We start from the raw sequence: 13,281 nt of genomic DNA on the forward strand, positions 1-13,281 counted from the left end.
GGGTGTGGGCGGCCGTTGGTGCTTGACGTTCTATTTGGAACGAACCAACTCTCAGAAGCGTCGGGAGTGTCTAGACACTCTACGCAACTTTCTGAGGAACGTAAGGCTCTGGAACGCTGTTCGAGGCCGTGGGGGCGGACGCGCGTTGCCCAGCAGCCTCTCCCCCGCGAGCTCTTGAATGGTCCGCGCCGGGAGCGCGCGCGCTGCTTGAAGCGTCTGGCTTTCGCGGCGCTCAGACTGCTGTGTCTGGGATCCGAGTCGAGTCGGTAGCCATGGATTCTGAGACCCGCGAACTGCGCGCCTTGGAGGCGGAGGTCGCAGCGCTGCAGCGAGAGTGCAGAATGCTGCAGAACCCCGGGGAGAAGACGTCCGGACCCTGGTACGTGGATCGCATCCATCCTTCCCTCCGGCCCATGCACCTTAGCACCCGGCAGACCTATTAACCTTCTGACAGTTCTGGCCTCCCACTCCTCCCAAGCCCCGTCCTGAATAACGTAGTGGGAGACGTCCTGAAATGTGAACTTGAATCAATATTCTGTGAGGGCGATGACCTCAGAGTGTGAATCCTGCGTTTGGGACTTATGGCTTGATTATAATCAGCAGAAAATAGTTTTCTTAAGGGTTGTTTTCCCCCGGTTGATGAGAATCAAAGAGAAAAATCTTGCTTTTCTTTAAACAATCTTGGGGTCGAGAAACAGTATCTAACTAGTTGGGTTTTTTTTTCTTCTAGTTTTGGAGACATTGTTACTCTGTACCTCAGAAATTGGCTCAATTTGACCTCAAACTTAAGATCCTGATCCTTCTTCTCTTCCTCAGCCCCCAACTCCCACACCCAGTAGTAGGGTTATTACCTGAGCCACCAGGCATGTTCTTGTCTAGTTGGGATTCCCTTACTCTGGTTTCATGGATTTGTTTTTGTGACTCATCTAACGACAGTTAAGTGGTCCTGGTTTTATTTTTTTCATTGTTAGTAACATAAGGGTTGGGGATATAGCATGGGCAGCCTAGCGTGGACAGGGCAGCCTAGCATGGACAATGATAAATTGGTATATGGCTAATGCTGTCTATAGGAGAGTGTGATAGTCCTCTGGATTAGGTGCTATTGTTAATTAAGCCTTATTTAAAGGTAATTGATCTGGGTGTCAGAAAAGTTCAATAGTTTGCCTAAGGTCCTAGAGAAACCCAAAGCCCAGGCATTGTCCATTCAAAGAAGAAGGCAGGCTGAAACTAGCATTAACTTAGTATCTTAATCATGAAAACAAATTACCTTTATTTTATTAGATATGGTTTGGTACAGGTGCAGAGAATGAGATTTTTCTCTGCTACAGATAACCATAGTGCAGAAAAATGTGGAGAAGTTCTAAAGAAAAATAAGAGAATGTTGTAACTGATGAAAGAGAGAAATGTGTGTGTGACCTCCAGCCTATGCATGCTCTTCCACAGTGAGAATGGGAGATGCTTGCTGATTCAGGTGTGACCCATAGATTGGAAGCATTAAGATTACCTGGCAGTTGGTGAGACTGCCAGGCTGACTCCATCCCCACTTACCGAATTCGAATTTGTATTTTATTAATACAGCTTGCCCCTATACTCTTAAGAAGCTCTTTGCCATACCACGGGGAAAAATAGTTTCTTTACTCACCACAAGATGTCAATATAAGCCTAGTATTGGTATAGTAGATTGGCTGTGTAATCTGGGACTCCTCAGTAATGGAATTGAAAAGTTAGAAGAGTCCTGATTTAGAGAATACATTAAATGTCAATCCAAAATGTGTAGATTTAATGTGGATTTTTTTTCTCATTTTGAAGGAAGACTGAGACCAACAAGTTTCCTGAGCTACTTAATTATTATTATTATTGCATTTGTATGCTATAACATGTATATATAAAATTATATAACATGTGTTATATAACATATAACATATGTTATATAATTATAACATATAATTATATGGAGGTCAGAGCAGACATGTCCAAGTGGCAGTTCTTTCCTTCCAGTGGCTATAAAACTCCAATGTCAGGCTTGTGCAGCAGGTACTTTTACCTGCAGAGCCATCTTGTCAATCCTCCAAGATACTTTTGAAATGATCTTGATAGTTGATTGGATTGGCAGCCAGAAAGTTGGAACTAAGTTGTTTAGTTATATCCATGTGTCTATATCCTCTGATGTCAAACTTGAGTGCCTTCAGAACTTGGCTTTGCTATTGGCTGAATGATCTTGATTTGGTAATCTCTCTCTCTCTCTCTCTCTCTCTCTCTCTCTCTCTCTCACACACACACACACACACACACACACACACACACACACAGGAGGTGTGTAGAGGAGAGAACTTTTAAATATGGGTTTCACAGATGAGAGAAAACTAGTATTTGCTTTTCTGGTTTATTTAATGTGATTTCCTGTTGCATCCATTTTCCTGATTTTCTGAGATGTTCTCTTCTTGGAGTAGAGTCTTTTTTTTTTTTTTTTTTTTCTTATCATAACACTTCTCCTTCAGGTCCTACAGAGTAGCTATAGTCTGCCACTTTACTTGGCAGTCCCTAAGCTCTACAAGCCTTGGAGTGTCCCTGTTCTGACTACATGTATGTCTGTATACTTTTGTGTCTGGTGCCCGCTAGAAGCCAGAACAGAGCATTGGATCTCCTGGGACTAGAGTTACGTTTTGTAAACCACCATGTATGTCCTGCAAGTAAAACTAGGGTTCTCTGGAAGAGCAGCCAGTGTTCTTAGTCTAGTCATTGAGCTATCTCTCTGAGCCCCACCTTTGGTAGTGGGGTGGAATCTAGAGGAAATTTGTATAGTATGTAAAAATGTACTGCTTGTCGAGTAACTAACTATGATATTTGCTTTTCAGGAAATCATTTCAAAAAATTTCCCAGTCAGATTCTGAGGAATGGGAATCCTTGAAAGACCTGAGAAGTCAGCTTGGACATTTAAAATCTGAACTCTCATTTCTAAGTAAACTTACTGGCTTCAGTATAAGAAACTATTCCAAGATGGAGGACATTGCAAATACTGAAGAGACAGAAAATGGTATGCAACATTTTTTTTTAACTTGAATGTGATTAAATTTCATTATGAGTATGTAGTGGGGTGAGGTGCACACAAACATGCTATGGTGGTCAGTGGGCAGCTTTCAGGGGTCTGCTCTCTTTCCACCTTGTTGAGGCAACATTTCTCTTCTAGTTTCTGCATTACATCCTCCAGGCTAGCTGACTGACCCTTCAGCTCTCAGTTCTTCCCTTCCAATTCCTTGCAAATGTTTTTCTCCTTTTTTTTTTTCATGTATATGCCAAGGATCTAGTGTAGGTACTAATACAAGGCAAAACTCAGCCAACTAACCCAACCCTATTCTTATCCTTTCCTTTAAAAAAAAGTCTGTTCAAATTTTTTAAAGGTACTAAAATTAAAGAACTTTTTTGAGTTGAGTTTGCTGTGAATTCATCCCATTTAGCAAATGTATCTATAAGTTACTTACAAAGGTGATTTTTTTATACTAAATGAAAGCTTTTCATTCTACAGTACCTTCTATTTCACTTAATAATTCTAAACATGAATGATAATTACTGACTTTCACATTCTGGTTTCTATTTTACACAATAGCACAACACACATGGATTAAAATGAGATGTGGTAGCCAGGTATAGTGGCACATGTCTTTAATCCCAGCACTGGGGAGGCAGAGGCAGATGGATCTCTGTGAGGTGGAAGGTCAGTCTGGTCTACAAAGCAAGTCCAAGACAGCCAGAGCTGCACAGAGAAACCCTGTCTTGAAAAATAAAATGAGATGTAGTATGAATGCGTTCTGGAGAATTCAAAGAAAAGAGGCTAAAAGAGAATGTTAGGATTTTTTAGTAGAACAAACGTCTTTGGATGGTGGCATGTAGTTTGCTTTTCCTTTCTGCTCCTGTGTATTCCGAATTTTCTGGAAAAGTAAACTTTATAACTGCAATGAAAAAAATTAGTCTGTTCAAATTTAAAAAGTATGTAAGTTAAAGTTTATTATATATACTTATATATAATCTATATATTTATTGTATACTTTCATAATGAAAAAAAACCTTAGATTTAAATACAGTATGTATATGAATCTGAGCTGCTTGTCTACAAAATAAAGTGACCTATGTTATTTCTAAGATTCCATTGGAGCCGGGCGGTGGTGGCGCACGCCTTTAATCCCAGCACTTGGGAGTCAGAGGCAGGTGGATTTCTGAGTTCCAGGCCAGCCTGGTCTACAGAGTGAGCTCCAGGACAGCCAGGGCTACACAGAGAAACCCTGTCTCAAAAAACCAAAAAAAAAAAAAAAAAAAAAAAAAAAAAAAAGATTCCATTGGAGATTAATCTTGAAGTTTTGGCCCTTTTATTCCTTTTTAAAGTGATGTTTGTACATTTAGCATGGGTGTGCGTAGACACACGTGTACTAGAGTACTTGTATCAAAGTCAGAGGACAAATTGAAGGAGTTGGCTCTTTCCTTCCACTATATGGGTTCCAGGTATCAGAGCTGGATTGTTAAGCTTGGTGCCAAGTGTTTTGACCCCATTAAGCCATCTTACCAGACTGGTCAATTCAAACAATGAGATAATACTGAAAATTTTTCAGAAAGGTAGACAAGATGAATGGTTCAGCAAATAAAGGCACTAACACCTAGTCTAAGAATGACCAGATTTCATTTTCTGGAACCCATATAATGGAGGAAGAGAACTGATCCCTCAAGTTGCCCTCTGACTTCCACATGTCTGTCTTTCTCTCTCTCTCTCTCTCTCTCTCTCTCTCTCTCTCTCTCTCTTTCTCTCTCTCTCTCTCTCTCCCACATGCACGCACAAATAAATATGAAAAAAGTCAAAATAAAGCCTGGGCGTGATAGTACATGCCTTTAATCCCAGTATTCCGGAGGCAGAGGCAGGCAGATCTCTGAGTTTGAGGCCAACCTGGTATACATAGTGAGTTTCAGAACAGCAAGGACTATATAGAGAGACCCTGAATCAAAAATAAATAAGTAAATAATGAAAATAAAACATAACAGTTAACATGATTTAATTTAGGGTTATATTAGTAGATATACACACATGTATAAATACAAGTATGTATGTATGTATGTATGTATATTTTTGAATGTGTATATTTTTCTTAACTATTGATATACTTGAGAACTTAAAAGTATACATTTTTAGTAATCCCATTTTATAAGGCCAATTACTTTAACATGACTCTTCCAGATTTTTTAAAGTGATTACTGATGTATACTTTCATACATCTATGCACCAGTAGATATTCACTTAAGTATTCAAAGAAAAGTATTCTTTTAAATAAAGTATTTTATTTTCTAATTAACAGATACAAAGAAAGTTCTACAGAGACACAGATTATCAGGAAATTGCAACATGGTTACATTTCAACTGGAATTTGAGGTTCTGAAAACTGAGGTAACTGGAGCTGGTGGTGATAACGGATACTTTTCCTAGAGAAACAGTTCCCATACTTAGCCATTACAGTGGTTGAGATGAGGGGAGTGCATAAGTCAGGGTTCTTTATAGCACATTTGTATCATATAAGAAAATTTAAGAGTGCCCTCACCCTCTCACCTGAATATGATGGACTTGGTGCTGAGCCCATATGTGCTTTATTGAAGGCCAGGTAGGAGATGATTTTAGGCTCCCAGTGGAAATCTCTGAGGTTGTGGAAGCAGTGCTGCATGCCACCAGCACTTAGCTGCTGGGCAAGCTAGTATCTTTTAATTATTGCCATGTAACAAATTTCCCAATAATTTTATCATGTTGAAACAACAAATATTATAACTTTTCTATGTGTCAGGACACCCAGTTGGGTATTCTTGTGTAGGTAGTGGTCCTCCTGTGACTACACCCATGTTGAAAGACTCTTGAGGTAGGATGACCCTGCAGGTTGTTTTGGACTACTAAACCACATAAAGCGGACATGCCCTTGTCCTAGACTTTCTTTAAGGTAGTGAAACAGACAGAATGATCACATAGAACCCTATTGGCTAGAATAGAACAGGCTCAACAGCCAGAGGCTGCCTCTGAGAAGGTTTAAATCTAGTCATAATTTTGAGAAGCAACCTCACTGAACACATGCTTTAATTGCAGAAGTTTGAACTGGTTGGTTTTGCTATCTGGGTTTATAAGATATTTGTACAAAGAACAGAGCCAGGAAGGATAGAAAGACTGTCTTGGTCTTGGATACTCAGGTGGATGAAGTGGGGAAGGCAGTTGTAACCTCAGGTTCTGTACTTAACTGCACTTAAGCAGTTAGCCTCAGGTTCCAGGATTCTTTATCCCAGTTAGTGTCTTTGGCCATGAAAGAAGCCCCAAATTGTGTTTTTTTGTATGGGACAGATGTCAGTGACTGAGTCAGTACCCTGTGTGTCATTACATGTCAGAGAGCCATATAATAAAAGCAATCCAAGGATGAGGTTCGGGTATCTAAGCTTTGAGCTTTTGCTATTCTTTGTTGCCAGTACCATTTGCCATTACTGGCCTGGAGCAGGCTAAGGATGGGCAGTAGAATGTCTCCTTATCATCTGATGAGCTCCCAACATTCATTTACTTCAGTATCACCCTTCAGTATTACCAGTGTGACCCAGAAACCAGCGTGGCATTTCAAAGTTGAACAAAATATATTTGTTGATTTAAAAATACATTTATCATGTCAAAAGACAGTAAAGTGGGGAGATCTCAGTTACAGGCCTCATGCTATCTGATACCATTCTTAGCTGTTGGATTGGTAGAAGCTAGTGGTCTGTTTAAAGTTAATAGGTTCTAGGGCTGGAGAGGTGTTTCAGCCAATGGCTAAGAAAGTTGGCACCTTTTCCAGAAGTTCTGAGTTGAATTCACAGCAACCACATGTGGCTCACAACTATCTATAAAGGAATCTAATGCCCTCTTTTGCCCTGCAGGTGCACTCATCCATTAAAAAAAAAATGTTGATAGATTCTAAAAGGTTTTTTATATGTTAGCCACAGGATGTTGGGTTCAATACAGAGGAAGGCAAGGAATGGTGATTTGGAAACTAAAGGTAGCCTACGACAAATTATAATTTGACCCTGGAATTGAAACATTCCAAACTCAATAATCATTGAAGCTTTAATCAGTTAATCAGTCTTGCAAAAGGTTTCATCTTAAAGGTGTGGCTTTTTCCTGGGAACATTGACTCACACAACAGTTAACATTTTCATGTATCAAGGGATAATTGGTGAGTGATCTTATGTAAGTTATGGTGTTACCAAATGAGCATCAACTCTTAGGGCTATACAGGATCACTGAGACAATACAAATGACCATGGAGATCTCTGTTAAATACTGGACTGGAGCATGAGCCTTAACTGATAGTGTCATTCAGGTTGGACAGCCTGTTTTAAGGCCCACATGTTTTTGACCTAGGAACTCTTAGCTTTTTTCCATTGTAAATATATAGACTGACCAATTGAATTTTCTTTGTTTTGAGTGTGATTCTCACTTCTGAATGGTGTTATACTATCTGTTTCCCTGCATAGTGGTATCTATTTTGGGGCACAGACTATAACCCCTGACAACTTGGACTGAAGACAGATCAGCTTCTTAGGACTTCTATAGTCTAGAATTATAGTCTGAGAATTGACTCTGGTATCTTCTTGGCAGGGCCTTTATATGTGTTTATGTCTTTAATAGTTATTTCATGGTTTATATCAAAAGTTTTGTACTAGGAAGGCCTGTCCACAGATCCGGTTGAATACAGACTGGTCTGAGTGTGATTTGAGCAAGGAGTTCAGTGGAGCTGTGCTTTTCAGGATGTGTTGTGCCCAAAGATTGGTTGTGTTCTCATTAGCGGGTCTGGCCTAAGATTCAAGTACAATATTTTAACTTCACTTTAAGTTACATACTTTTGTCACCATAGGCCACTGAAATTCAGAGCAAGAAAGTGTTAGGTACAACTAACCGTTTTTCTGCTTTGTGTACTTTAGGGATACAGAGAAATATGAGAACTGTTAACATTCTTTGGAAGACTGAATACCGCAAATGAATCTCCAAAGAGACTGTATTGTTGTTCATGTTTAAATTATGCAGGCATTTGATGACTGCTTGGTTTTGCTAATAATGTGCTACAGAAAAGTATGCTTACCTTGACTCTGTTGAGAGCACTCATTGTCTCTCTGAGCTGTAACAATTTTATAACTCTTAAACAATCACTGTCAAGTAAGATGTTGGAAAGAACTGCAGATGGCTGTGGAATTAACAGGACCTGAGGGATCAGTTATATAGTCCTTGTTAATAGTTACAGTTATTGGTTGGAAAAAAGGGGACAAAGGCCTTTTTAAATTTTTCTTTGTTAACTTAGAATTCTGATAAAATGAAGTTTTTTGTTTTTGTTTTAAATTTTTTCTTTAGTGGAGTGTGTGTGTGTGTGTGTGTGTGTGTGTGTATAGGGGGATAAGATCTTGCTATGAACCTTCTTGTGCATGACCTTGAACTCATGTTCCATCTGCTTCAGTTTCCTGAGAATTTGGATACTAGTCATGTGCTGCCACACTTACTGTGTAGGTACTAGAAGTCTTTCATACAATTATTAGGTGAGACACTGAAGAGATGGCTCAGCAGTTAAGAGCACTTGTTACTCTTGCAGAGGGCCTGGGTTCAGTTTCTGATACCACATGATAGTTCTCAACTGTCTGACACTACAGTTCCAAAGAATTGATGTCCTCTTCTGCCTGAATGTATATGGTATCCATATATACATGCAGGAAAAACACTCATATACTTATAATGAATCTTTAAAATATTAGAATTGCTAGGTCAATGGAAATGCACATATATATTTGATTGATTGGTAAATTTAGATATCTTCTAAAATGGCTTTACCATTGTACTGATTAGTTTTTAGTGTCCACTTAACCAAGAATCACCTGGGAAGGAAGAGAGAAGTTTGAGATCATATTGGCCTGGGAGCATATCTGTTGGGGATTGTTTTGATTGATGTGGATGTCACTATGGGTGACATCATCCCTAGGCAGATGGTCCTGAACTGTTTAAGAAATATAGCTGAGCATAAGCCAGTGAGCAACTCAATAAGCAGCATTCCTCCATGGCTTCTGCTGTAAGTTCCTGTCCTAACTTCCCTGTGTGATGAACTGGGACCTGAAATTGTAAGATTTTTTTCCTCTTACAAGTTGCTTTTGAAAATGGTGTTTATCACAGCAACAGAAAAGTAACCTAAAACAAACGTTTTTGTTTATTTTTGGTTTTTATTGTTTGAGACTGTTTCTCTGTATAGCTGTGGCTGTCCTGGAACTAGCTCTGTAGACCAGGCTGGCCTCGAACTCAGAGATCCGCCTGCCTCTGCCTCCTGAGGGCTGGGATTCAAGATGTGTGCTGCCACTACCCTGCTTATTGTATATATTTTTACTTTTAAGATTGCTAGGGAAAAAAAATAAAGACAGAGCAATGTGTTGGGTTTTTTTTCCTTTCCCTAAAATCAAACATTCCACTAGAGGGAGACATTTAGCTGTCAGAAAATTAAAAGATTTAAATAACATGCTTCAGTTTTATAAATACTTATTTTTGCAAAATAAATATTAGTACAGTGTTTGAACCAAAATGCCTGTCCTAGTTAGGGTTACTATTGCTGTGATAAAACACCATGACCAAAGCAAGATGGGGGAGGAAAGTTTGCTTTACACTTCCACATCACTGTTCATCATGGAAGGAAGTCAGGACAGGGGCCTGGAGGTAGGAGCTGATTGAAAGGCTATGGAGGGTACTGCTTACTGTTCTGGGCATGGCTTGCTCATTCTGCTTTCTTACAGAAGCCAAGACCACCACCCCAGGGATGGCAGAGCCCACAGTAATCTAGGCCCTCTCCCACAACTCACTAATTAAGAAAGTTGCCCACAGCCGGATCATATGGAGGCATTCTCTTAATTGAGGATTCCTCCTCTTGGATGACTTTAGCTTCTGTCAAGTTGACCTAAAACTAATTGGCACAGTGCCCTTAAGTTCTATTAGTAGAATGTTAGAAACAAAGATGGGAAAATCTATGTAGAGAGTATAAGTCATTGCTTCTGTTGATGCAGTTCTTGTCAAAGGTGTTTGGAACATAGAATTAATTCCCTCCAGTTGGCTGCCTGGTGTTGTCCGCACTGAAGTGTTTGTGAAGCATGTTAAGACCATCAGAACAAGTGAGCACACAGTATCAACCTTCCATAGTCTTTGCAGTATAAGTCAGATGGGTGGGAGTTTGTAGGATGCTAAAGGGTATTTATGTAGCTTCTATCCATGAAACAAAAGAACCAAAGAGTAGGCACTTTTTAAATGAAGAGAATATCATTTCATCATGACAGGCTTTAAAAGCAACTTGTTTATTTGAATATTTGAAGCCAAATATTGAAATATTAATATACTGCGTTTCATGTTGGTACAGATTTTGGAAAGCACAGAAGGTATCTTTCACCCCAGAAAAGCTTGACCCAGGAACTTAGGTGACTGACTACTAATCAGCAATGACCAAAAGTCAACCTGAGACGGGGTCTTTAAGGTTTTTTTTTTTTTTTTTAATTTAGAATCTGTGCGTACTCTTTAAATGCTCAGCAACACCTCATTGTTAATATAAACAGATTCCAAAATCAAGGCAGAGAAACAAAATCATGGATTTTTGTCTATTTTCTTCATTTCAACAAAATAAGACACCGCTGCTGTGCCACCCAGGTGGGACCATGAGACACAGATAGGGAGTGTCTTAAGTTTTTAAGGCTCATGTCAATGTTAGGTAAAGTTACAGACAAAGGAGGAATAAGCAAAGTCAAAGAAGATTTGTTAAGGAAAAATGAGACATAGAAAAGTTGGAGAACTCCTCAAGAAAGGCAGAAAGTGCTAACCTGTGTGTCTAGTGGCTTCTTCTAGGACTTACAACAGAAACTGGACAAAGACTGAGATAATTTTTGTTGCAGTTTGCTCATTCTCTAGGTATATCCTTGGGCCAAGCAGATGGGGAGCCAACAGGCTCTGCATGATGATCACATGTTCTTTGCCCAGTTATAGCAGTGATTGCTCGCTGAAGCCCATTTCTGTCCATTTTTAAGTTTCTTTATTAGCTGCCGACCTTTTTGGATCTGCTGGCTGCCATTAACTTTGGCTACCATTGCAAGTTGCTCACCTTGTATTTGTTGCTGGTCTCCAACTTTGTCTTGTGTCATGCTGCCTGTTGACTGAATTATGTTCTCTTTGTTATCTACCCATGCTGATTTGACCACTTGGCAGTTTAACCTCAGACCTTTTCCCTTACTGCCTATGGGAAACTGACTCCTGCCTTAAAAGTATATACAGTTTGTAAAATTAGTATCTTTTTAAATATTTTTGGTGGTGAAGTGGTAGGGGTAAGGTTGAGACAAGGTCTCTCATACTGTAGTCCAGGCTCATTTAGAACCCACCATGTAGTCTAGGCTGGCCACTTATTTGTGCCAATCCTCTAGCTTCAGGGCTCATAAATGTTGGCGTTGCAGGTGTGAGCTACTATACCTGACTCTAGGGCCCCTTTCTTGGAGATTTCTATTCATAGCTCAAAAGTCCGTTGAGACCTCCTATTAAAAGAACATGATGTAACCCAATCACAAAAGAATACACATGGTATTTACTCCCTGATAAGCGGATATTAGCCCAAAATTTTGAAACAACAAAGATTCAACTAACAGACCACATGAAGCTCATGAAGAAGGAAGAACAAGTGAGGATGCCTAGGTCTTACTTAGTAACAAAATACCCAAGGGAACAAATATGGAGACAAAGTGTGGGACAGAAACTGAAGGAGAGGTTGTCTGGAGACCATTCCACCTGGGTATTCATCCCATGTGCAGTCACCAAAAATAGATGCTGATATGGATGCCAGGAAGTGCATGCTGACAGCAGCCTGATATGGCTGTCTCCTTAGAAGTCCCCCTAAGTCTGACATACCCAGAGGCAGATACTCACAGCTAACCATTGATCTGATCAAGGGTTCCCAATGGAGAAGTTAGAGAGAAGACTGAAGAAGCTGAAAGGGTTGGTGGCTCCATGAGGAGAGCAACAATACCAACCAACCAGAGCTCCCCAGGGTCTAAACCACCAGCCTAGGAGCACATACGGAAGGACCCATGACTCCAGCTGTATATGTAGGGGAGGATGGCCTTGTTGGGCATAGGTGGGAGAGGAGATCTTTGGTCCCATGAAGGCTGAACACTGAGTGGGGAGGAATCTGAGGGTGTGGAGGTGGGAGTGGGGGGTAGTTGGGTGCACACCCTCAAGAAGCAGAGGGGGGAGGATGGGATAAGGGGTTCCTGGGTGGTGGGGGGAATGGGATAAGGGGATAAAATTTGAAATGTAAATATAATATCCAATAAAAAAAGGAAAAAAAAGAAAAGTTGTTAGAACCAACATCTTTAATAAAATGTCAGCCCTCTAAAAAATTATCTTGATACTAAAATTTGTTTTGAGAATTGTATATTGCAGAATACACAGCCTTGGTGTATCTACTCATCAAGCAAGCTGAGCAGACCTGCTCAAACCTAAAAAAAGAAGAAAAAATGAAAAAAAAAAAAAAGAACATGATAGAAAAAATGACCAATTCAGACTGCAAGGCCGTTGAGGGCAGAGGTGTTTATCAGGCCATTTCCCTTTTATCAGTTCAGAAGTGACATGGTTAGCAGGACCAATGGCAGGGCAGGGATGAAGTTAGCTTTACACTAGCTAAGCAGAAACTACAACTTTGTAAGAGATGTACAGGCCAGGGCACTGAATCCCAAACTGAACTGCCTGTGTCTATGGGTACAAGACCAAAGTCTAACACACACGTGCACATGCACACGCATGCATGCATGCACGTGCAGGGAGGGAAGGAGGGAGGGAGAGAGTTTTTTTCCTAGCCTTTCTATGTTTTCTTTTTAAATTTTTTATTTATTTACTTATTTTACTTTATCTGTATGTATGCCATGTCTGTGCTTGGTGCCCGTGGCATCCAGGAGGTAGCATTGGATCTCATGGAACTGGCATTAAAGAGGTCGTGAGTCATCGTGCGGTACATAGAACTGTAGGGAAGTTCTCTGCAAGGGCACAAGTGCTGGTAACTCTTCAACATCCTATTTTTTCCTTAAAATTTTTTTTTAAAAAAGAAAGCTTCATTGTGATAAACCTTTTATTTCTTCCTCTTTTTTTTGCAGACCAAAGGAAGCATTAATCTGCTTTTTATTTCCTACTTTGAACATATCATGGAAATGGAATCATATAAAATGTGGTTTCTTGTGTGCCTTCTTTTTTATTTA

At 39.9% G+C, this 13,281-nt stretch overlaps 1 protein-coding gene across 1 annotated transcript in view; it reads left to right on the top strand.

Moving 5' to 3' along the window:
• The first annotated feature begins 54 nt into the window (after window positions 1-54).
• Window positions 55-13,281, top strand: part of Cenpp (centromere protein P) — a 176,937-nt gene continuing 163,710 nt past the window's right edge. The window contains exons 1-3 of the mRNA XM_034510789.2: window positions 55-379; window positions 2,856-3,034; window positions 5,337-5,425. Of these exons, the coding sequence (XP_034366680.1) occupies window positions 273-379; window positions 2,856-3,034; window positions 5,337-5,425 (375 nt within the window). The 5' untranslated portion in view covers window positions 55-272. The remainder of the gene's footprint in view (window positions 380-2,855; window positions 3,035-5,336; window positions 5,426-13,281) is intronic.

The sequence above is a fragment of the Arvicanthis niloticus genome, chromosome 8 (genome assembly GCF_011762505.2).
Source record: "Arvicanthis niloticus isolate mArvNil1 chromosome 8, mArvNil1.pat.X, whole genome shotgun sequence".
NCBI classification, from domain to species: domain Eukaryota; kingdom Metazoa; phylum Chordata; class Mammalia; order Rodentia; family Muridae; genus Arvicanthis; species Arvicanthis niloticus.